The sequence below is a fragment of the Leiobunum rupestre genome, chromosome 8 (genome assembly GCF_980474605.1).
Source record: "Leiobunum rupestre chromosome 8, qqLeiRupe1.1.hap1, whole genome shotgun sequence".
Taxonomy (NCBI): Eukaryota; Metazoa; Arthropoda; class Arachnida; order Opiliones; family Sclerosomatidae; genus Leiobunum; species Leiobunum rupestre.
In genome coordinates, this window is record NC_143391.1 from 6898517 (window position 1) to 6924853 (window position 26337).

The 26337-nt window shown below is 38.3% G+C and overlaps 1 protein-coding gene across 1 annotated transcript in view; it reads left to right on the forward strand.

Annotated features, from left to right (window-relative positions):
- Nucleotides 1-26337, forward strand: part of LOC149932261 (adenylate cyclase 1-like) — a 144958-nt gene that overhangs the window by 42266 nt on the left and 76355 nt on the right. Inside the window, exons 3-4 of the mRNA XM_090156989.1 lie at nt 10985-11134; nt 11774-11892. Of these exons, the coding sequence (XP_090013115.1) occupies nt 10985-11134; nt 11774-11892 (269 nt within the window). The remainder of the gene's footprint in view (nt 1-10984; nt 11135-11773; nt 11893-26337) is intronic.

Below are 26337 nucleotides of genomic sequence, written 5' to 3' on the forward strand. Positions count from 1 at the left end.
AAGTTTGTATACAGTACTAAACATTAAAACCTCAATAGTAAATATAATTTCCAGGTATACACGGTGTCAGAACTATAAATAGAATACCTTCCACGAAATTACGAAAACCTAGATGTTTAGAGAACTTAGTAAGCAGAGTGATGATGTTTTTTTATTAAAAAATAAACTTCGGTGGAAGGGTGTTTGCCCAGGGTTAGTGGCTTGCTTTTGAGCTAGATATAATTTTTTTGAAAGGAAAACCTTCGGTTAATTCACCTTTTCTGTCGCGTTTAAAAATCTGTCGTTCTATTATTTGTCTAATCCCCGACGAAGAAATGCTTTTAAAAGATTTAAAGACTCTTTGAAGAAACGAAATCCTCTTACAATTCTGACACCGGGTAGTCCGGCTCTGCATTTCAAATAGCCGTTTGGAATTTATTGAATTTATTCAAATCAAGTAAAGGAAGGCGGAATTTGAGCTATATAAAATACTTTTATCTCAAAATAATGTATTTGTAATCCGTACAACTTTGTATTTTGGATGCAGGGTTATGATCCTTTTTGATAATAATAATAATCAGCTAGGCTAATACCCAAAGCACCACCTTAGTCCTAAATCATCAAGCGACTTTTAAAGCCATTAATTTCGCTGGCCGGGTTACAATGCGTAGGAGGGTGGTGGCAAGCCCTTCATGCTACGCGAGCCAACAGCTCTCTACACTAACTATTACCGTTAACCTGGACAAGTTTTTATGGAAGGGAAAACCGAAGAGCTCGAGGATAAACCCCTTAAACCAGTGGGGAAAGAACTTGAAAACTCAACGCGGAAGGAGTTGTTCCTCGTTTTCAGCCAGTGCCACAAGCTGGGATCGAACCCAGCTCCTCTTGCTGCGAGGCGAAAGTGCTAACCATTATTATAATTAATTTTTCTTAAATGAATGATAATTTAAAATGTGTACGGCTGGTGTTATTCTTTACTAACGTATCCCACGGTGAAATAGAGGTAGCAAAGGTTTAAGTTTATGATTAATTTAATTCGGGTAACGGTTTATTTTATTTTGAAAATAGGTAATTACGCGTAAAATGACGTATTTATATAAAAAAGTATTTAAAAAACTTTTATTCCCAGTGAAAGATTTAAAATCGAGTTTAAGAAATATACCTAATTTTATTTTTGACTTTTGTAACAGGGCCGCTCACGAACTGGCCAGCCGCCAACTATGTCTAATATGTTGTAATATTGAAATGCGATTCGTCGCTTTTACTCCACTGTCGACTAACTCTCGTTAAGTAAAGAAATTGTGGTACGATTCGCATTGTGATCGACAGTAGGAATGAAGCCGTGTTGCTACGGTCTACTGTCAATAAACTCTGGTATAGTAGTATTATTCAGTAGGATTTAACAAATCGTTGGCTTGGTTTAATAAAGTCGTAACTTGAAAAATTTACTTTTGAGAAATTTATCTTTAAAGTTTTAGAACCTTATACTAAATCAGGTATTTTAGTGAAGTATAAAATATAAACTATTTTAGAGTATAATATATATGAAAAACAAGTTACAAGAGTTTAGAAAACTAAAATCTAATGTTAAAATAGAAAATATCAAGTTACTACTTTTTTCAACCCATTTGTTTAGATTAATAAAATCGTAACTTGAAGTTACTACTTTTTTAAACCCATTTGTTTAGATTAATAAAATCGTAACTTGAAGTTACTACATTTTTCAACCCATTTGTTTAGATCAATAATATCGTAACTTGAAGTTACTACTTTTTTCAACCCAGTTGTTTAGATCAATAAAATCGTAACTTGAAGTTACTACTTTCTTAAACCCAGTTGTTTAGATCAATAATATCGTAACTTGAAGTTACTAAATTAATTTTAAACATTTTTCTGGATTAATAATATCGTAACCAAGATACGACATTTTTTTAAATTGTAATATATCCATAACAATAAATTATATTTAATTTTTAACTGAATTAGGGGAAAGATCGTCCGTTTTTACGTTTGAAAATGTCCTCAGTAGAGTTACGACTTTATTAAACCAAGCCAACGAAATATTGTTGACATCTAATATAATGTTGTTAGACTCCAGAATCTTTATCATGAAAAATGCTTAAAAATTAAAAGTAGGAAAAATAAGCTGATAAATATCTTCCGCGGTGAATTGAATCTAATGACATGACATCCTTCAAACGTTCGTTAAAGTATGCCCGCACAAAACCGTGGGAAAACGGAACTATTTTCTATAATTTTCGTGTATTTTTTTGTTTCGCGGAGGGAGGTAATAAAGCTTTAACACGAAAGGAAATGACTCCCGAAATTTTTCCGTACAACGTAATCAGCCAACAACGCCTCTTTCATTCCGCTTACGCGCGCACCTTTCCTGCCTTCACGTACTTCGCGATCGCTTCTAACGTGTCAAGCATTTAGGTAACGTGAGTTCTAATGGCTGTCTTCGTCTATTATCAATTAACCTTTTTAGTTGTAATGTAGAGCCATCTACCGAGAATATGGCGGATATTTTTACTGTTAATTCGTCTGGCATCAGGGCCGGTGTTGTTGCAAGGCGAGCGAGGTGACCGCCTAGGGCCCAGCGCATCACGGTGCTTTCCGAGGGCCCCGCTTTCAGTTCCATTTTTTTTTAGCTCTTACCTTATATCTTGCTGCCTAGGGCCCCGAATATTTCTGGAAACTATTTCGAAATATAGCCCAATGGCGGGTTTTAAAAGAATTAAATGATACAGTATTTTGTTGGGTTAGGTACGGTAAGGTAAGGTTAGTATAAGAGGACTAACCCTATGCATTAAACACTAAACAATTAATAAAAAATAAAGACCACTGTTGCATAGAATTTTTTTAAATAGTTTTAATTAAATATTTATAATTTTTACTATGCAACAGTGGTCTTTAATTAATTGTTTAGTAAGGTAAGGTTAGGTTAGGTTAAATAAGTAAGGTTAGGTGAGCCTTTGGTATTAGCCTAACTGAGTTTAAATAGGTTAGATTAGATTATGTTAGGTTAAGTAGTTTAGATTAGGTTAGGTTAAGTTGTTTAGATTAGGTTAGGTTAAGTAGTTTAGATTAGGTTAATTTAAGTTGTTTAGATTAGGTTAGGTTAAGTAGTTTAGATTAGGTTAGGTTAAGTAGTTTAGATTAGGTTAGGTTAAGTAGTTTAGATTAGGTTAGGTTAAGTAGTTTAGATTAGGTTAGGTTAAGTAGTTTAGATTAGGCTAGGTTAAGTAGTTTAGATTAGGTTAGGTTAAGTAGTTTAGATTAGGTTAGGTTAGGATAGATTTATATGCATGTACTACTAGATAAATTAGTGGAAAAAGAGTAAATAAGAAAACGTTTAATATGTATGAAAATATATATATTTAGGCTATATTCGGCCAAATGAGACGGTATTAATAAATTGTTCGGTTGAGTAGGATTCGGTCGAATGGGACTAAAATCTCGTGCCATCCACTAGGTGGCTCTATCGAAATTGAAAAGGTTAATTTGTTTTGGCTTCGCAATCATTTCCGGCCATTTTCTGTCTTGAACGCGTCAATACATAGGGTTTCCACTAAAAACGAAAAATGATAAATAACTGAAAAACTTGTTATTGAATGACCTTGAACCATGTCTTCAAGGTCATTCAAAAACTATCTCGAGAACCGTTGGGTTTACGGATTTGGTTCCAATTAGAAAGTTGTTGCTCGCCATATTATTATTTCAAATATCTTTGATTTGACCAAATTTGACCAATCAGAAGCCGAGAAATTGAAGGTTAATGAATTGAACCTTTCAGTAAGATTGGTTGTCATGACAACAAGAAAGAATAATTAATGCCTTCCGTGACATTTCATTTTAAATGTTGAACAACACTATGAACTCCGTCGTTAAACCGTTGTAAACTATTCGGTATGTATTTGATTTATTCACATTAAAACTAATCAGATTATTTTATTATCAAACACTGAATTCATTAACCTTCGATTTCTCGGCTTCTGATTGGTTAAATTTGGTCAAATCAAAGTTATTTGAACTAATAACATGGCGAGCAACTACTCTAATTGGAACCAAATCCGTGAACCCAACGGTTTCTCGAGATAATTTTTAATGACCTTGAAGACAAGGTTCCTGGTCGTTCAATTTTACACTAGCAAATATCCCCCTGCATAGAAATTTTAAATGAAATAAAAAAAATTTAAGTTATTTATATTTTTTTGTTTTTTTTTAGTGGACACCCTGTATGAAACAATCTATAGTTAATGGCGGAGCAAAGACGTCTAGTTTTAGCCTTTTCATTTTCAGACCCCAATAAATTGAGTAACCTTCTAATAAAGTAGACGAGGCTATTCAAGCCATTTCCAAGCCATGGTCCGTGTCTAAAGCTATTTTATTCGCAGCCTCACGTAATACGTTTTATTTCACGCACATGTAAAGCAAAGTGGTCAAATCTTTCGAATAGAAAAAGAGAACAATAGTTCGGCCCTCTCTCGGACGTGCGGACGTAAATGGTCTTCCAACACACGATAAAAATAGCGGGGGTCAACTACATTCAACTCCCTCCCCCCTTTTTTATGGCTATTTTGAGCAGAGATGAAAGAGAACTTTTATATAACCAACAAATCCTAGTGGCTATAACATTTTTTCTCCTTTCAGGGGATTTTTATACGTATAATATATATGATATAAATGATGGTATTTTGCTTTCTATGGTGCAGAATGTATTGTTGCCGCAATAGGACTTAAGGGCACCCAGGGGCGTACTAAAGGGGGTTCGGATTAGGGGGCTGAGAAGACTTATTTTCCTATATTTTCGCGAGCCACTTGGTAAAATGTTCCAAAAAAAAACTATTGCTTCCTCAAAGATTATCAGGAAGGATATTCTGTAAAAAATCAAAAATGACAAAAAATATTTATCCGTCAAAAATGGCAATGCGCGTGTGGAGAAGGGGCGGATATCGAAATATTAAACAATCGATTGTGTAAGTTCCATTTTAAGTAGTGGCAGCTAGGAGCAACAAACACAGCACCCCACACAAGGAGAACGCAACCCGTCAAAAGTTTTGCATTTTCTTGCGTACATTTTTCATTGGTTAGACACTTTAGCGTGTGCTGCCGTCGGAAGGGGAAAATTCGGAAATTGTCTTCCCCCTTTCTGTAAAACGTTCATCGTAAAGGCTCGTCTAATTAAATTTGTACACAACCCTTCGTTACCGTGTTTGCAGGCTAGCTATGTTTGTTGCTCCAAGGTGGCTGTAGGTTACGCTTTATCCGGTATTTGAGTCAAATCATAAACTAAATTCTTAAGCGGACGTAAAATACCTGTTTATTTTTGGTGCCCAAGGCTTAAATTGGCACCATCGACCGTATGTCGAAGCATTTAATTAAAATCACTTACGTCAGCATTACAGACCGCCACAATTTTGAGTTTGACCAATACTATCGATAGTTTGACATTTCTTTGGCACACGCGCATTGTGATTTTCGACGGATCATGTTTTTTTGGGTCATTTTTGATTTTTACAGAATAAACTGGACATCGGTGCCAACCGACTTAAATTTTTTTTTTGGAACACCCTTGAAATCTTTATCCGGATTGGATTCGAAGACCCATCCCTTTTATATTTTATTCATTTTTTTTCGCCATAAATCCGCATCCGACATTGATACTTTTCTGTATTTCGCCGCGAGTCTTTGGCACTCCTTAAATTGCGCGTAACTGGCTCGCGGACTGTTGTGCGGAGATAGTCTCGTATGTGTACTCTTTCCCCCATTACTCCCGGCTATAAAGGAAAAGCATCTCCCAGAGTTTTTCCCCCCACCACGGTAAATATCCGTAAGCCGCTCGATATAAGCCAGCTATATGTACCTACACTCTTTCAACTTCCGTTGCTAACCCTCAACTATCCCGTTCCCGCGTATTTGGGAATCTCTTCTTTTTTGCATCCACCAAGTTGACTTTTTATCCCGAGTTATATTTGAAGGACTGGTATTCGGTTTTCCGAATCTATTCTATACATATTCTCGAAGAAGAAGTACTACTATAATATTTACTCAATGCGCTAACCTGGTTATAGGACTGTGTATCTGGCGTAATCCTTGTTTTCGGATGGAAAATTGCATTTCCGAGTGTTCGCTTTATCCTACCTACAGCCACGAGCACAATGGAGCCAGTCTTTACTGACCAACGTGGGTCTATTTCAGGTCTATTCGGGTCTATTACTCATAAATTTATACGGAACTCATAACCCCTTTTTAAAATCACTATTAGAATCTAGAAAAGCTTGTATTATTAATATTTAAGTAATAATAATCCATTTAGTTTCATAATTTTTTTTAAGAAAATGTAAAAATTAATTATATCTATTATTATTTTTGAGCTAGTTAAAGAATAAAAGTTATAGTTTGTGAGGTTTCATGACTTGTTGGTTGGGCTGTGCGAGTACTCGAACATCATCGATTACTCGGCATTTTTTGAGGTCGAGTACTACGAACTCGACTTCGAATAAGTAATTGGAAAATACTCGTCGATTATCGAGTTATCAATAAAATTACTCGAATAAGCTGCTCTAAATACAAAGAAGGGGTTTTGCTACTTTTTGGGGTGGCAATAATAAACTGTACCTACAAGACGTACAAACAACAAATGCTTTGACGAGGGGCCAACCACTCTGATAATATGTACACCGATTACATAAATATGAAAATGAGTACAGCCTTTGGTAGTGCTATATCTACGTAATCATTTTAGTGCAGTCAAAGCTACAGGCCTGTACACCGATTACGGGGAGTGATCAACCCCTCGTACCTTGGGGATGGATCACGGTTTTTAATACGTAGTGCGCCTGCGCGGTTTTTCTTTAAACAATATTATTAAGTTTGTTTTTGGTTTCACTTCACGAGTTCGGATGTCGGCCGGCGTTAGAACCATAGACATAATAAAGAAATAGACACCTTACGCGGAGTTTGATTTGCCAAAAATATACGGGAGCGATAACTAGCAGACAACCGGTATTTGTTCCGTATTCCTGTGGTACCACGTTTAAGCGACGCCTGTCGATTAGGCGAGAAAATACAAAATCATCACGTGACACGTCACACATGTTCGTGTTTGTAATCTTTTAGGTACTCTGACGTGATTCGCGAATATTTTGGCTGTGAGAATTTAAAATAAGGTAAATTTTTATTATAATTTTTAAATAAGTCAATTAATTCTTTCAAAACCCAAATAAAAAGCAGCAGATGATCTTATAATTAAAAACAAAAAATTCTAATTGCGAAATGATATTTTGTCAAAGGCTTAAGTATCTATCCGGTTTGTTGTGGTTATGGCTTGTTATGGGAATATTCTGAGATTCTAAATTGTAAACAAAAGTAAATGGAATTTTGATGAAAAGGATGATTCTACCTTGGATTAATAATGATTCTACTACTACTTATTTAAAAATTATAATAAAAATTTACCTTATTTTAAATTCTCACAGCCAAAATATTCGCGAATCACGTCAGAGTACCTAAAAGATTACAAACACGAACATGTGTGACGTGTCACGTGATGATTTTGTATTTTCTCGCTTAATCGACAGGCGTCGCTTAAACGTGGTACCACAGGAATACTGAACAAATACCGGTTGTCTGCTAGTTATCGCTCCCGTATTTACCCCCGGTAGAATCTTGGGTCTATTTCTTTATTATGTCTATGGTTAGAACTCAGGTGTCTTAACTTCCTAAGCAATATACGGGCAGACGGGTGGGAATTATTAATGTACCGTCTAGACGGTACATTAATAATTTAAAAAATTAACATTAATTGAATTGTTATTTTACTATTAATTACTATAATTAGGCTAGCATATCCCACTAGTCACTATAATGTTACTAAAGTTGTGGAAACTGTGGTTCATTTAAATTCAAATAATATTTTTCAGTGCTCATTGAAAGTTAGTTAATACTCATTTTAAATTTAATTTCCTAATGACTCGAATAAAACCAGCTCCTAATCAAGTACTCGATAACCCGACTCGTTAAAAATATTACTCGAGATTTTTTCGTATTTCCTTGACTCGAATAAGAGAAAATCTCCTCCTTAAGTACTCGATTACTCGACTCGACTTCAATATTACTCGACTCGAATACTCGATGAAAAATAAATTTCGTACTCGATACCCGACTCGATTGCCTAAAACCACTAATCTCTCAGCCCTACTTGCTGGTTGATTAATAGCAAAAGAGTAGGCAAAAATAATGAATAATCTTAAATAAGCGTTAAGTAATCACGGATGTAATTTAAAATAAAATGGGTGCGAGACATTTTTTCGAAAAAAAAATCTCGATTTGGAGTGAAAGAACCTGGTTCGAAGTGCTACCACTCAAGACAAACTTCTCGGCCTCTGAGTATGCGTATTTCTTCGCCCTCGCCTTTTACAGGAAGCCAAAACGGCTCTTTCAAAGCGATCTTTATAGCATTGAAAATCAAATTCGTCCCTTACTTTTTCCCTTTTAAACCGCGGACTGAAGAAATTTAATTTATTAGAAAGGTTCTTTTGGGGGAGTCCTTGAGGAGCTGTTTCTCGATATTAATGTTATCGGCCGAGTTGGTTGGGGGCTGAGAGGCGGGGTAGGTGAACCATCGAGATAGTTTCTTTCTCATACGTACGTTAGTTCGCTTGTTCGCGCCTAGATGGCGGCTCGGTCGTTTTTCACACGAGCAACAAATAAGAGTCCGCGGCGAAAAACAACAAGCGTATCGCTAAGCTTTGAGACGCGTGACTAATGTTCCTAACGTATAACGGGCCAAGAATGTCTGAACGTTAGAAGCGAAAGAATATACGCTAAAATCGCTATAGCCGTATGAGAACTACGTGTCGTATCACGGCGGGTACAGTCTGTTCCCTTTTAACAACCGAACTACGACGGTTATACCTTTCAAAGGCGCGGCTACTCGACGCTAAATGGCGCGTAGAGAAACGATCCTCTAAGCCTTCGCGAGATTCCGACGCGGAAAGGAACTGCCATTCCCATAAGCTGTCTTTCGAACCTTTTAGACAATTCCTCGGACAGTTCTATCTCTTGACCATTTCCTGGCCGCCGGACCCTACATACGCTTAACGCGGCAGTTCAACCAACTTTTCGTTTAACCGACTAAGACCTACGTCTGTCGGAAACATTTTTATTAATAGCTTTTTCGCGTGTCCGGTTTTACCTGGTGTCGGAATAAGCGTCCAATGTACACGCACTCCGCCAAGTCAAAGTTGCTATACATTTTGACCTATTATCATTTTCGATTAGGGGCTTTTAATAAATGATATCTTGGTCGTTTCCTACGATTATACGCTACAGATTATCATTTTAAATATATTTCGTGCGGTACGGTTGTTAGATCTCTTCTGGGATATTATTTGGACAGCTTTGTAGCGTGCCGCAAACGCGTTACTCTTTAATCAAATTCCCGACTTCTCTAGTTTTGTTATAATATTCAAGAATATAAATACAGTCACGTTGGAATGATAGTTCGCGGCTTTCTCCAAAGCACGAAGCAAATTATTATACACATGTATTAACTAATATCTTCAAGATAATTTAATTCGAAGATTAGAACTATTGGAGTGAACGCCTACAGACCAAATAGGTTTTACTATAATCAAATTAATATTATTAATACATATAACTGTGGATATTAGAACCTTCAGCCTTAGCTCTCTACTGCCTTAACCTGGGAAAAGATAAGAGGCGTCAAAATCATGCATTTTCTTGAAGGGGAAAATTCGGAAATTGTCTTCTCGCCGCCCGTAAAATGTCCAGCGTAAAAGCTCGTCCAATGACATTTGTACACAACACTGCGTTAGCGGGGTTCTCCTTGTGTTTGTTGCTCCCATAGCTGGCACCATCAAGTTATTCTTCTGTTACTCAGGAAATTGAATGGCGCCTTCTAGTGCCTAAATTTTCATATAGCTGTGGAAAATGGAGTCAATAAATTAAAATGTACTATTATTTATTGTTATTATTAATATTATCTTTATAATTCAGTTAGCGAATGTAAATTAAAAAAAATTTTACCATTTTTGATATCCCAGTTTTGCGTTTTCCAGATGGCGCTAAATACAGATTTTCAGTGCGTTTTCATTCTGAGATATATAAGACCAAAAATAATGTAGAACTAAGTACCTTATATTTTATATTTTACTCACTTCCAGCACGTGACCTCCGAAAAATCTGCCTCAATGGGTCGATGTATTGTCCTATCATGGCCAACTTTGATGACGCGCTGTTGCGCGAACAGTGCTTTATCAAAGCTGGCCGTGGTCTTATCTATAGTTGATTATCATGGTAACCACGGAGCTAATTTTTCCTGAGTTCCGGTAGGAAGTGGGTAAACGCTATTGACTACGAGCGAGAAAGTTATTTCGAATCTAGGGTTACAAGGTTTATATTATCTTTGATAAGACCATATAAGCAGGGATCAAATAATCGTACATAGTTCTTAGTTACTTCTACGCGTTCTTGGTTACCATTAAATCATTTTGGTTACTATGCTTCATACTCCTCATGTCGTAAAAATTGACATTTTGCATAATCAGTTGTTTTATGAAGTCAAAAAGGTTCTAAACAGCGAAACATTTAAATATCTACAGACCGATTTCGTAAAGTTCCCATTTTAAACTCTTTATACGCTAATGTAACGTTTTGTAACCTTAAGTAGAACCCATTTCTCAAACGAGACACCAGACACGATCGTCAATCTCATTTAGAAGTTGACTTAAATGACTTTGCTTCGTAAGATAAGTTTGGTTTCTGTTTAGTAATAGCGAGCACTTTTCTTAATTTTTTCGGGTGCCTTAACTTAGACCTAAATCCACTAACAGCTATTATACTCGGCGTGGTCCCCAACACTCCATTAAGCTGTTTTCTTTCTCTTTTTCTAATAATGGTCTGTTCTTTCTTTTTCGACTGTTTTTCCGACGTCGTCCGAAAATCAACCGTTGCATTTTGGATGGATGCCTGGAAGCAGCTGCTGGCCAATGGACTGGTTTTCAGTTGCGTCAACGTGGTGGGCCTCTTCATCCACACCCTGATGGAAGCGGCCCAGAGAAAGGCCTTCTTGGACACGCGGAACTGCATCAACGCTCGACTCGAAATGGAGGACGAAAACGAAAAACTGGTAAGCGACGGATCGACCCAACGCGTCGCGTTCATACGGGAATTAACGTAAATTCCTTTTTTTAACCATTAAAATGCCAACCAGCATTCTCGCTTAGCAGCCAATTTTACGTACCTCGACTTTGACCCTAATCGAATGGAAAGGCCCTTAATAGAAAATGTCAAATTATAAAGCCATTTGAAATCTAGGACCCTGAATAGTTAATCCCCAAAAGCGATGTCGGATTTTAGGGAAGTATATTTTCTTTGATCAAATTACAAAGCGCAACATTCGGGATTTTATTTAGACCGTAAGAAGTCGACTTTACAAAAATTTAAAAGCTTTTGGAACGGTTGATAGAGAAGCTAATCTCTGTTCTTTTTCTTGAACTCGGTGGTGATACCTCGATCTTAATGAGGCGCCAAGAGGACATTAGATTCTTTTAGTTTCGCGGTGATAGCGCGAGATAGCGGCCAATGGCGGTGAAATTAAAATGCTAAAAAACCATTCGGCCGACCGAGGTCCCCGTTCGAATATCTCGGGTCCCCAAAGAGCCAGCCCTCCGACAAGGCTTATTTTGACGTTCAGAGCTATTTTTCTGTGGGCACTAAAAAACTTTATTTTTTGTTCTGTGTTTTTTTCTCCCGTGGTGGGTCCCAGGAGCGTCTGTTGTTGAGCGTCCTGCCGCAGCACGTTGCCATGGAAATGAAAGCGGACATCGTCTCTCCTCGGGAAGGCCAATTTCACAAAATTTATATCCAAAAACACGAAAATGTCAGGTAGGAGACTACAATTCAGTTTTATCATAAGCCTATCACAAGGTCCTCATAAGCAAAGGTCTACCATAGAGCCCCATGTTTACGATATGGTCCTGGAGATAAGAAAATTAACGGACGACGATAGGGCAGTAGCGACATCTCCTTTTTCAAAATTTCTATATTTAAAATATTCTCTTACTTGGTAGAGCAGCCACGCTCGGGTTGATAAATAACACGCAAAACGGGTCAAAATCTTAAATTTAAAAAATAAATTCCTTCCTCTTATAGCCAGTTTTAGGTTCCGATGAATAATTTTGCAAAGATAAGTGTTAATTTTATGTTTTAAAGCGATAAAATTTCATATAAGTCTTGGTTATGGTGCTAAGGGCTCGCGGCGTAGATTTCTCCCGCGTGGTCTAAGTTTAATGCTTGTGCGCATTCATAATGCATTTCGCGAAATTTATTTAAGAAATGCGTAGTTGAGGACGTAACCACTAGGAGGTTCAGATTTTGAATACCTACCTCTTAATAACGGGTATGTGATCGTCAAACATTTGGCCTAGACCTTTAGGATTATGATATTATTAATTAATTATTAATATTAATTATTAATATTGCGGCTGAGGTAGACATATCCCGTATTACTTCGTTACTTATATACCTTCCAGGACACGGAAGTAATTGAAGGAAATTCATTGGTTTTGGTCGAGGGGCAGATCACTTCCTTGATTAACGACGCACCCCTCAAACGATTAAATCCAATTTTGATTAAATTCAATTTAATCACGATTAATCATGATTAGAATGTTTAAATCTGATTTAATAATGATTAAATGATTAAATCTGATTAAAATGATTAAATCTGATCAAAATTATTAAATCCTGATTTAAAAATGATATCGTGATTAGTATGATTAAATCGTACTTTAGTTTTGATTTTAATGATAAATTCTCGATTCGACCGATTATATAATATATTAAATTATTAAATCTAATTAAAATGATTAAAACTAATAAAATGATTAAATCTAATTAAAATTATTAAATCTGTTTAAATTATTAAATCCTGATTAAAAAGATTAAATCCTGATTAAAAAGATTAGATCATGATTAGAATGATTAAATCTCGTTTAAATCGTGATTAGATTGATTAAATCTAGATTAGATTTTCTAATCCTAATTAGATTTTTTAATCTTGATTACCCTGATTTAATTAGGATTACCCTGATTTAATCACGATTACCCTGATTTAATCACGATTACCCTGATTTAATCACGATTACCCTGATTTAATCAATTTACTATGATTAAGACGCACCCAAAATGGAAGGTTGGTTTGCGAAATTTTCTGGGCGTGGCTATAATTTAACCCCCATCAACAGAGACAAGGGTAATAGGGTTTGAGAATCCTATTAAAGGCGGGTCACAAAAGAGCTGTTATTACTGAAGGTAACAATTAGTTTTTGAAGGAAAACTTGTTAGAAGAGCCCAAACCTGGGCCACACAGTCTGCACGGGCCCCGGAAATTTGTATCGACTTTCGCCCTCTCTCGCCATGAATAACGTTTATTAACCAGGAAATAACTGCTTAATATCGCATTTTAAAAAAAGGCCCACTCTTTAAACCAACCACTCAATTAAAGGTATTTAGCAGGTATATTTAGCATAGGAAGAATCCATACCTCCAGTGGCGTAGCTGATGGTCCGCAGGGCCCGCGGTGCGGGGGGGCCTCGAGCTTCGGGGAGGGCCTCGAGCTTCGTAGGGGGCCCCCGCTAACCATAAAAAAAGTAAAAAGGGGGCCTCATAGAGATTTTGGCGGGGGGGCCTCTGAGTTCTCAGCTACGCCACTGCATACCTCTACTTGGAATGCTTATCCTGCCGTATCGCGTATGGTAAGATCACACTGACGGCTTTGGCCCCGCCTACGAGATAAAAAATACCCTTGGTGCGCGCTCCACTCTCACGTTGTTGTTTGTTAAGTTAACATAGTGACGTCAAAAAAACCGTCAGCCACATCGAGACAAAAATCTGCCGCGATTAGCATTCCAAGTAGACTTATGGATTCCTGAGCATAGTTACCGTAGGCAAGTAGACTTATGGATTCCTGAGCATAGTTACCGAAGGCAAGTAGACTTATGGATTCCTGAGCATAGTTACCGAAGGCAAGTAGACTTATGGATTCCTGAGCATAGTTACCGTAGGCAAGTAGACTTATGGATTCCTGAGCATAGTTACCGTAGGCAATTTTCCAGTATTCCATGATATGTTGGGGCAATTTTTCTGATGAAGGAGTGCTAATTGAGAGAACTGTCGTAATTATAAACAAACATCGTCGTTAGGCGAATTCCTGCCGCTCTTGGTATATTCCGAGTGACAAAAGCAGGTTTCTTTTCCTGGGAGCACGATGCCAGAAAACGAAGAGGAAGCGATGAGTTCATCCGCAAGCCTCCGTGGAATGTCGCCTGCCAGAAATCTGCGCTACTCAATACACACCATAGTCGGTTCCAACCTTAGAAAGGGTCTAATTCTAGTACACTTTGGGCTATAATATCAATACTTGTTTGAGAAAATTTGGAATTTGACTGCTTGAGAGAATACCTGCTTACAATTCTTGTAAATAATGTCAACTGCGTATTATTTAAAGGGATTTTCTCTATTAGAATGTGTCTCTTTCTAAGGTTGCAACTGAGTATAACTCATTAACAACCGTCTCGTTTTCTTTTGTCGTATTCCCTGAAGACCGTGTCTTAACTCATTTAGCAAATGGAGAGACAAGAGAAAGCACGTCGCTATGTTTGTTTTTAACAAACTGCATTTCATTCCGACGTTTTTAAAGCTGATTTTATCTTTAATCATTCCACTTGGAAGCTGGAACCACATGGTTTCAAGCTAGTTTAGTGTTTATTTCTTTAGGTGTAACGTATTAAACAAAATGCTATTACTTATTTAGCTTCTGACCATCGGCGAAGTTCATATTATAAATAAATAAACTACGTCTGCTTTTGTCACTCGACAGCGAATGTGACCGAAATAGTTGTCCCTTCGTAGGTTGCTCGAGTTGTGCAAGCTCACGTTCATAGTAATTCCTGTCGATTTTGGGGCACGTTTCGCGGAGTCACGAAACTCTTCTTGGTCTTTTAATAAACTTCTTCTTTCTTTTGGACTGCAAAGAGGTTGACATTTCACCAACATTGAGTAAATGCTCAACGCGATACTGTATAACGCTCTTTCAAAATAGCGGAATTGCACCTTAAGTTGATGTCATCTGCAAGAAATTATATATATTCACTAGGAATTTCTAAGGAAGTCTTTGGTTGGACCATAAGTTTGTCACTTTGGGGAATATTTTCCTGAGAGCTGGTAACGGAGTGACGTCAACGCAAGAAGAAAATCTCCCCCTAGCTATGCGCTGTCAACTTTAGGCTACGTGTGACGCGTTAGCAAGCGGACGCATAACTGCGACGAAGCCCGTAATGCAGTCTGTCTTGTGAATAGCCCTCAGTAAAACCTTTGCATGTGAACAATAGGAATCGTCACACTTATGTAACAATATTATACACCTATGGTTTTATTAATAATTCCGATTGAAGCCTTATCTCTCTTACATCATTGGCTGTTTTAATTTTAACCATCTAAATAAATGAATTTATGAGTAACTAGAACAATTTAATTAAGAACATTATAAAGCTCCAAGAACTGCAGTTTTATAACCAATGGGGGTTGCTTAAGTACATTTTCTGGTAAGTTTATTTTTCTAGTGAACGTCATCCATTTTTTGGCGGCGGCGGCGGCGGCGGCTTCTTAGCGACGACGGCTAGCCAATGAATTTGAATACAAGCGTTACGCCTTATATTCAACGTAGTTTAAACCCCGCCCTTGTCTCCGGGAACAGTCGCAGCACGGAGCCAATGGAGTCTAGACATTCCAAACGTATACATACCTCAATACACTTTATACCGCCGCATTCCAAAATTTCAAATTAGAATAACATCATAATCATATCAAAAGGAAACGTTTCGAAGATAGTTGTGTATCGAGAAAGTACATATCTGAAACATTGTTGAAATAAATGATTGGAATTTCGGGAATCAGTGCCCGAAATACGTATCCAATATAACAAGTTAATTATACTAAAAAAACTCTTTATTACGGCAATTGTAACGCGCATTCCATGGTATAAATAGAGAACTATCCTTATCAAGGAACATTTTATTCCTCCCCCCCCCCCTCCGGGTGACTGGAAATTCGATTTCCAAGTTATTTTTATATCAGAGGAAAAAGAGCGAGGCTTAAAGGGGATATCGATGAATGCTTAGGTTGACAAAAAACTGACAAGTCTCCTTTCTCCCGCTTCTCGATGTCCCAGGCATTTTCTCTCTCGGTTATAAGGCCTTTGGATCTTAGCGAAATCCGGCCGGAGCGCCGCGTATAGAAACAAGAGTCTGGGGCCTTGAAAGAAGATGGAAAAGACGAATCATGCCTCTTGGAAGTCATCCGATATTGGGCCCTCGAATATAGGGGGCGCTTTCTCACCCCCCGCTTTATTGGCCAGTTGGATCAAAGTCTTCAACGTCTGGGGAATGTGCCGCGTTCGGGAAAAGACGCTATTAGGACACAGCGGTAAACTACGCCTATATAGCTTCTTTCCCGCTCGTAATATCGCGTTCAAAAAATACTCGTAAGGGGAAGGTTTACTATTAAGGATGGACTGCACTCGTCCTTTCGCTTTCTACGGAGCCATTCGGAGTTGCGCCTCGTCTTAAAGATTGCGAAGGAGGTGTTGAAATTGATGATAATGACGCGAGGGCTAGATTCAATCTGTAGAGGCCTTTTCGGTCGCGGCGTCGGAGAAGGGACCCGATTTTGATAGAATCGTGTATGGAATTGCTCTTGTTAGAGGTAAAGTTCGCTTCCTTCCTCAAGGCTGGTTCACACGGGCAGTATTTTCCTGATTTTCTCGTTTTACCGCCTTTTTCAGTTGTTCTGGCGCGCGGGAAAACGACTGTACACACGGACAAAATTTACCGGATTTTATGTTGAAATATCTCCTTTATTTTCCATGTGTTTAAAGCACTTTGAGCTTGACTAATCAGTGAGCATTACGCTGTCACGTGATATATGGAGCGATTTTGAATGTCTTTAAAAGTAGGCTTACGAATTTTTGCGTCTATCAAGTGACGGCGTAACGCTCGCTGACTCGTTTACCGGCAGCGCTCGCGGCGGTAAAATCAGGCAAATTTTGTCCGTGTACAGTCGTTTTCCCGTGTGCCAGAACAACTGGAAAAGGCGGTAAACTAGAAAAAAGAGAAAACCAGGAAAACACGGCCCGTGTGAACCAGTCTGTACACCACTCCGCAAACTCACTATCAGCGTCTTCGTGTATAAAAATCGTCAAAGGGTTTCATAGGCTTATTAACGTCCGGCATAAGTAGCATAATAACAATAAGTATGCCAATTTGAAAACATTATCACCGAACTGATTTTCAGTGCTATCGCGAAATCTAGGTTTGGTTCTCAGCACAGAGCCCCCTAGTGATTAAATATGCCTAATGCGAAATACTAGCAAGGACGATATCGCGATACTCAATTCGAGTGCAAGTACAAGTCGGAGCTTGGCGAAAATTTCAGTGCCGAAAAAAAGTTATGTCAGGAAATTATAATAATAATAATCAGCTAGGCTAATACCTTTGGCACCACCTTAGGCCTAAGTCATCAAGCGACTTTTGAAGCCATTAATTCAGGTGGCCGGGTTAGAATGCGTAGGAGGGTGGTGGCAAGCCCTGCATGCCACGAGATCGAGCCAACAGCTCCCTACACTCACTATTATCGTTAAGTTTTTATGGAAGGGGAAACCGAAGAACCCGGGGAAAAGCCCCTTAAATCAGTGGGGGAGAGAACCTGCATTAATACAATAGGAAGTGTCATACGTATTGTTATTGCGTTACTTAGGCAACCGGTAATGCTATATCAAAAGCCTTCTATTGAAATATATATTAACCGGAAGTACCTTGCCCCAACCCCTATAGCGTTGACACCTTGAGATACATTTGAAAGCTTCGTTAAAGCTAGAGTTTGCTATTAATTTTATATTGGAATGGAGGTAAGGCTTCCAGTTACTGCTAGGCTTTGCGAGGCAAAGTTATAATGTTTGATCAGCTTCCATTGCATTATGTAAGAACGGGGTTTCGAGTGCTCGCAGCGACATCGTATAGACTTCGGCTGTTTTCGCTCGTTCGTTAATATTTAAAATTACCTTTCAACAACGGCATTGCCTCAAATACAAAATATTCATCTACATAGTCTCACGTTGAAAATTATCCGGCATTATCGTACGTTTATTTCTTAACCCTCTCTCTCTCTCGACTCTAATATATATTAATTTTAATTTTAATTTAGAATTAAGTGGCTTTATACCATTAAAACCCTTGTTTAGCTTTTATACGTATAGACATCCCCATAAGGTCATCATCAACAATTGCGATATACAACAGGGCTTCTCTGTGATACTCGAGTCTGACGAAGCGCTTTGTTTTGTTTGGCATCGCACTATTTTTCGAGACGAAGGAGCTTTCGCTGAATTTTAAAGTGACAAACATTATAAAATTTGCATTCGGAAGAGCTGGTGCGTGAAATGTTTCGGGTATAATAGAACGCTCGCTTTAGTTATATACATATATTGATATAATCTAAACCTAAAATTATAATTTTACCGTTGTCATGGTAGCGCATTCCACAACGCACCGGTGAACTTTAAAACTTTCATTTCTTTAAATTTAAAAAGTACGTATTAAAATGAGGACTTCCTTCTTATTTTTTTTTGTTATTCAAAACAAAAGAATACATCTATAGCGACGTAGCAAAAAATACTAATTTTATTTAGACGGAAACTAAGATTTATTTAGAAATCAAAACGCTGTACCCCAGGCTATAGGAGTTCCAGACGAATTTAAAAAATTTTAAACTTGAGTTTTGTATTCGTTAATAAAGTTTAGTTTCCTCCAAAGAAAATCCTTATTTTTTTAGGTATTTATAGCCTGATTACTCATATTTGAATAACTTAAATTATTGACTTGACTGATGATTAAAAATTAACAAGGAAAACAGGCTATCCCAGAACCGTCTGCTCTAATAATTGTATTACCGGCTTCTCTGTAAAGCGGACGGAGCGTCACGGTAACGACAGTATCTATAGAAAGTCTATAGTTTTTAAAATAACAACCGACATCAAAGTGGAACTGACTTTAAGTCTATTAATCACTTATGTACTCCAAACGCAGAAGAGAAGGAAAATTGATGTCTAGAATTTAAAAGGGAATATTTAGTATTATTAAAAAAAAATTTACGGCTGCATATTCTGAAAAGACCTGGTTCAAATAACAGAGCCCGCGATTAGTGTTGGGCATTTTCGCCAAAGAGCCGCTCAGCTCACTCACCGCTCGCACTCGCTAGACTAATATTCCTACACGCTTACACATTTTTGAGCGGTAAAATCGGCCCGCCTCTTTTATGGGTGGTAAAATAAGAGTTCATCTCTTTTCGCTCTTTTATGGGTGGTAAAATAAGAGTTCCTCTCTTTTCGCTCTTTTATGGGTGGTAAAATAAGAGTTCATCTCTTTTCGCTCTTTTATGGGTGGTAAAATAAGAGTTCCTCTCTTTTCGCTCTTTTATGGGTGGTAAAATAAGAGTTCCTCTCTTTTCGCTCTTTTATGGGTGGTAAAATAAGAGTTCATCTCTTTTCGCTCTTTTATGGGTGGTAAAATAAGAGTTCCTCTCTTTTCGCTCTTTTATGGGTGGTAAAATAAGAGTTCATCTCTTTTCGCTCTTTTATGGGTGGTAAAATAAGAGTTCCTCTCTTTTCGCTCTTTTATGGGTGGTAAAATAAGAGTTCCTCTCTTTTCGCTCTTTTATGGGTGGTAAAATAAGAGTTCCTCTCTTTTCGCTCTTTTATGGGTGGTAAAATAAGAGTTCCTCTCTTTTCGCTCTTTTATGGGTGGTAAAATAAGAGTTCCTCTCTTTTCGCTCTTTTATGGGTGGTAAAATAAGAGTTCATCTCTTTTCGCTCTTTTATGGGTGGTAAAATAAGAGTTCCTCTCTTTTCGCTCTTTTATGGGTGGTAAAATAAGAGTTCCTCTCTTTTCGCTCTTTTATGGGTGGTAAAATAAGAGTTCCTCTCTTTTCGCTCTTTTATGGGTGGTAAAATAAGAGTTCCTCTCTTTTCGCTCTTTTATGGGTGGTAAAATAAGAGTTCATCTCTTTTCGCTCTTTTATGGGTGGTAAAATAAGAGTTCCTCTCTTTTCGCTCTTTTATGGGTGGTAAAATAAGAGTTCCTCTCTTTTCGCTCTTTTATGGGTGGTAAAATAAGAGTTCATCTCTTTTCGCTCTTTTATGGGTGGTAAAATAAGAGTTCCTCTCTTTTCGCTCTTTTATGGGTGGTAAAATAAGAGTTCCTCTCTTTTCGCTCTTTTATGGGTGGTAAAATAAGAGTTCCTCTCTTTTCGCTCTTTTATGGGTGGTAAAATAAGAGTTCATCTCTTTTCGCTCTTTTATGGGTGGTAAAATAAGAGTTCCTCTCTTTTCGCTCTTTTATGGGTGGTAAAATAAGAGTTCCTCTCTTTTCGCTCTTTTATGGGTGGTAAAATAAGAGTTCCTCTCTTTTCGCTCTTTTATGGGTGGTAAAATAAGAGTTCATCTCTTTTCGCTCTTTTTAGTGGTAAATTAAGCGCTCCTCTCTTTACACTCTTTATGAGTGGTAAAATCGGCGCTCCTCTCTTTTCGATCTTTTTTGAACGCAGAAATTGGCGCTGCTCTCATTTTCGTTTCGCGCTATTTAAAAAAAAAAACATTTTGCGGCTCAATTTCGCTCATAATAACAAAAGCACTCACAATGAGAGGCGCGATGCCCATCCCTGCCCGCGATAATGTTAAAAAGGTTCCGAAGAAAAGGTTCGGTTTAATAGAATGAATGAGCCCAAAAGAGAATGCTTTGATCGAGGCCGGCTATTCTTCCGTATCGGAGACGCGCTCGCAATCTTTTCCAATGGATCCCAATGGCCTCGTTCGGATAAGGTGGTCCCCTTCCAGCGCATACTTTTCCCCCAAAGACCTACTACTGAGAATCCGAGATCTATCGACGTGCCGAGAAAGCCAGGTTAGGGCTTTAAAGACTACGAAAAAGTTTCGCGCTGTATTTCCGTTAAGAAAAAGAGAACTAAACTGGTAGACCATGAGCCGTGGAACTTTCATTCGGACCTCTCTCTGGTGGCAATCCTTCGTCCTTAGAGCGGACGTGAGCGGATTTCACGACCAAAGGGAAAAGGTCTACTATATTACAAATTCTTTAAAAGATAAATTTGAACACTCTCTGGTGCAAACGGCTGTGAAAATGGAGCTAAGATTCAGCTTAGATTAGAATTTTGTATTCCAAGTGTTACGTCGAATTTGATAAAGTGAGAAATAATATGGTTTGACACATTCAGTGCCGTAGCCAGAATTTTGGTTTTATGTACAACCATAAGTTTCGGGGGGGGGGGTACGTGCTCGCTTCCATGGTTACTCCTCTGTACACATCGGTTACGCTTTGGTTTCTTATAAACATGGTGTTTATGATATATTTTGTCTAAAATACAATTCAGGTACTGGTATTTCTCAAAAAGGCTCAATTTGATTTATATCAAGTGATTTTTAAGAAAATCGATGATTTAAATCACCTATTATACTTAAATGTATTTATTAAAATGTACGAAAGTATAAATTCGCTAGAAATCCCAATTAAGTGAATAATTAAATTAAATATTACCTTAGATTTTGACTCATCTCGGTAAATACAAAGCTATGAATTTGCTCTAGACTAATTAGAAACATAATAATAATAATAATAATAATAATAATAATAAGCAGCTAGGCTAATACCAAGGGCACCACCTTAGGTCAAAAACATCTAGCGACTTATAATGCCTTTAAACAGGTGACCGGGTTATAATGCGTATATTAGGGCATATAATTGTATCAACTTTTAAATTGTATAATCGTTATGTAAATTGTTATTTGTATATATTTAAAAAAAAAATTTACTGCTTTCGTATTCGAATGCTATAAATATATATTAGTATGTCAACAAATATTTACCATAAGCGGGAACGAATAGATTATAGCTAAAATTCATTATTTGCGTAAAGAGTTTTGCGGATGATTCGGAATCAATGTGTTGACCTATATCTACGTCGCATTGAACATTAAATAGCTCTATTCATTACATTGATCGTGGAGTTTGACGATGAATTTCAAATGACCCAAAAATCTTTCAATAGAGAGAGAGAGAAGACCGCTGGAAAGTTCTACGAAGCGAACGACCAGCTTTTATTTGCGTGAAAGAGTTCGCCGGGAAACTTTCCTTCTATCTCTCTATCTCCGACTGGGGCTTTCTGTTGGGAAAATTAAAAGTGGAAATTTCAATTCCCAAAGCACGTATGAACTTGGAGTCGTGCCCAGTCGTAAATTTTAAATGATATTGAAACTTCCAGCGAAACATGTTTAGATCTAATTTATACGCGCCGAAACTTTTATCCGAAACTATAAACATCTCCTCGTCAGCATTAATATGTAAACATTCCAAGTTGACCGCTTAGAGCCTTTAGAGCCTCTGTACGTATAAATAGCTTTTAGAGTTTATCATTAATCCTAGTTAATTTATAATTTTAAAATAAGTTTTATCTAAGAAATAAATTTATACTTGTATTAGGAAGACGGGAGCGTACCTAGGATTTTGGGCTAAGTATAAATAATAAAAAATATGGATTGTTTTGATATTTTTAAGAAACAAAAAGTGAGGAAATATTTAAAAAACGGTCACTCAGGATTAATCTTAAAAGCGTTAAAGTCAAATATATTAAACCTCCCATTACCACACACACACTGTACATGGCGTTTAAGATAGCTAGGAACAACAAACACAAGGAGCTAGCCTTTAAACCGCTAACGCAGTGTTGTGTACAAATTTAATTTGACGAACCCCAACACTGTGTTTGTTGCTCCTAGGTTGCAGCTAGGAGCAACAAACACAGCACCCCACACAAGGAGAACGCAACCCGTCAAAAGTCGTGCATTTCCTTGCGTACATTTTTCATTGGTTAGACGCTCTAGCGCCTGCTGCCGTCGGAAGTTGAAAATTCGGAAATTGTCTTCCGCCTTTCTGTAAAAAGTTCAGCGTAAAGGCTCGTCCAATGAAAGGTTAGCTGCGTTCTCCTTCTGTTTGCTGCTCCTATACACTCTTTTACGCGCGTTTTCCCCCATCAAGGATCCCTCCCACGATTTCCTCCACATGCAGCCGCCATAGACGTACTGCACGTTGCTCTACTGTAGAAATGTCTTTCCTTCAAAACCCGTTCTCTGGCTTGCAGTACGGTAATGGCGACTCAAATGAAATACGCGCATAAAAGAATCTATAGGTGGACGGACAGACATAAGTACGAAAACTATAGTTCCTGGGTTCCGCACCCAGAAAGCCTAAATGAGGAATAGTAGTGGAAGCTGTGTTTGCCAATACATCTTGCCCCTCTCCGGTTACCTCCTCTATCGTATTTCCCAGTTGGTTCAGGCTTAGGTTTAGCGCTAAAAGCTATCCTTGTTACGTGCCTCATTTATATACATAATATTCTCATCTCTCACTCGTATTCCCCTCACTCTGTTCGCTCCAGTCGCGGTCAATATTTACCACACAACGCCTCGAAGATATATACCACATTTCTCTAGCCTTTCCCAAAAGAACCACAGATTTTTTACCTACTTTCTATCAATGGTACGAAAGCAAATTTGAGGATAAATTGGTTTACGCCCTCCGATGTGTATGAAGAGTTGAAATTCCCGCTGCTTGCTACATATATGTGTGGATATTACAATGACGAAACCCAATATACATTCAAATAGCGCATTTTCTCAAATACAAGAGAGAAAACTGGATTGAAACCGATGGGGTCTTCTGTGTCTGATTTCTTTGTTCAACCAGAAGTTTATATCTTTCAAATAGAAGTGTTCATCTTCCCAATGTTTTTCGTTAGCAACATGATATGTACCTTCGCAAGCTCTTGCAGTTTTCCCAGGAAGGAATTTTGGGGCCCTAAAAGGATTTTAAGTTACCCTTAGGATGATTTTGAGGGCGACTTAGGATGATTTTGGGGGACCCTTAGAAGGATTTTAGGGGGAACCCTAGGAGGATTTTGGAAAAAAAGGTTACAAGGATTTTGAGGGACGCTTAGGAGGGGTTTAGGGGAATCCTTAGAAGAATTTTGAGGGACTCTTAGGATTATTTTGAGGGACCGTTAGCAGGATTTTATTTTAGAATATAACAACCGAAAATAAGTAGCATGCATGGATAGAAATTGGATAGTGAAAATTTAGCATAAAAATTATATTTGTTATTTAAAAAAAGAAACAAAATTTGAAAACAATAACGAAAATGTGGCTTTTTAACTAAAAATCAACCGCTGGAAAACTTGAAAATTACAATAATTTCAAGTAAATATTTTACTGGAATACACTCTTAAAGGGAATATAACCTGCAAAGCAACCTTTATCGAAGACCCCTTCAATTTTCCAAACTTCCCTGTATAGTGGCGCCAAACATTTCTAAAGCCAAAGGCATGATCGGCCAGAGCTGCAAACGTTGGTGTTCCACACCAAATACCTGAGGTTATATTCCCTTTAATAGTTAGCATAGCCAAAGTGGGTTCGATCATGAAAACCTGTCTAAATTATGATTGTGGTTTATGATAAAAAAAGTTCAATAAATAAAAGTTACATGACTTTAAATATTTTTAACGCGGTGATAACAATAAGTTTTCTAAATTATTTCCCTTAAAGTCAAAGATAAATTGTAGTAAAGGCAATCCCGCGAAGGTAACCGTGAAAATGGAAGGACTAGGCTACGAAAGATTTCTCTGGATAAATACGATCAGTCTCCACGAAGACGGAGACCCACAGTCGTCTTTCAGCTAGGCCCATTCGATAATTTCGCTTCCGTTTCATTCGAGCGGAAGTCGATCGCCCCTGCTGTGTTTACGGCCGCGATCCCTTTTGATCGGATTGGTTCGATGGCCCGGAAGGAGAATTAGTATTCATCCGCGGACGCGTGACTGGCTGCTACAGCCAAAACAGTTTCTATATTGCTTTGATTGAGAGAAGACATTTTTCTGGCAATCAGGCCGGGCCCGAGGATTATTCTTAGAATGAACGTTATAGCGACTCTCGTACCGTTCTGCCTTCCCTCCCGCGTCCTGGAGCGGGCGCGAAAAGGCGGATTTATCTTCGCTTTTCCTTTCCGTTAGAAGGCGCTGGTAACAACTTCCTCGCAGTCGCGGTTTTCTGGGATGCTTACGGACGGAGCGAAGATGCTGACCCGCGCGAAGAAGAACACGAAGAATCGAGGGATAAATAAATCGCGTCGCCGTCTGAGAAGTTCCGCAGACGCTCCGGAGCCTCGCGTTCTGGTTCCCTCGAATCTCTCAGCGGAGCCTGCACCCGGCCCCTCTCCGCTCTGGTCCAGTGATGGGCACTTTCGTTAGCGAACCGCTCAACTCGCACACCGCTTGTGGTCTCTCGCTTGTTAACCGCTCACGCTCTCAAAATTTTGAGAGTCAGAATAGGCACCCGCGGATTTCCGTTCAATTTTGAGAGCCGGAATAGGCGCTCGTGATTTCCGCTCAGTTTTGAGAGCCGGAATAGGCACTTGTGATTTACGCTCAAATTTGAGAGTCGGAATAGGCGCTCGTAAATTCCGCTCAATAGGTGCGAGTGAATTTTCACTAATTTTTGAGAGCCGGAATAGGTGCGAGTGAATTTTCACTAATTTTTGAGAGCCGGAATAGGCACTCGCAGATTTCCGCACAATTTTGAGAGCCGAAAAGCGCTCGTAAATTTCCGCTCAATTTTGAGAGTCGGATAGTCGGAATAGGCGCTCGTGAATTTCCACTCATTGTGGAGAGCCGGAATAGGCACTCGTAAATTTACGCTCATTTTTGAGAGTAGGAATAGGCACTCGCGGATTTCGGCTCAATTTTGAGAGCTGGAATAGGCGCTAGTGAATTTCGACTAATTTTATAGCCACTCTTGGATTTCCACTCATTTTTGAGAGCCGGAATAGGCGCTCACGGATTTCCCCTCAATTTTGAGAGTCGAAATAGGCGCTCGTGAATTTCTTCTCATTTTTGAGAGCCGGAATAGGCGCTAGTGATTTCCGCTCAATTTTGAGCGCTGAAAATATATTTTACCGCTCAATTTCGCTCAAAGTTACAAAAACCTCTCAAATGAGATGAGCGGTGCCCATCACTGCTCTGATCCCCCTTGAATCTCTCAACGGAGCCTGGTCCTTCGATTTCGCGAAGGGACGAGGGGACGTGAGATTTTATCCCCTTGGTGTGTTCCTTATAAAAAGAAACGACCTTTCTTCTTTCTGGAGATGAGAAGAGCGTTTT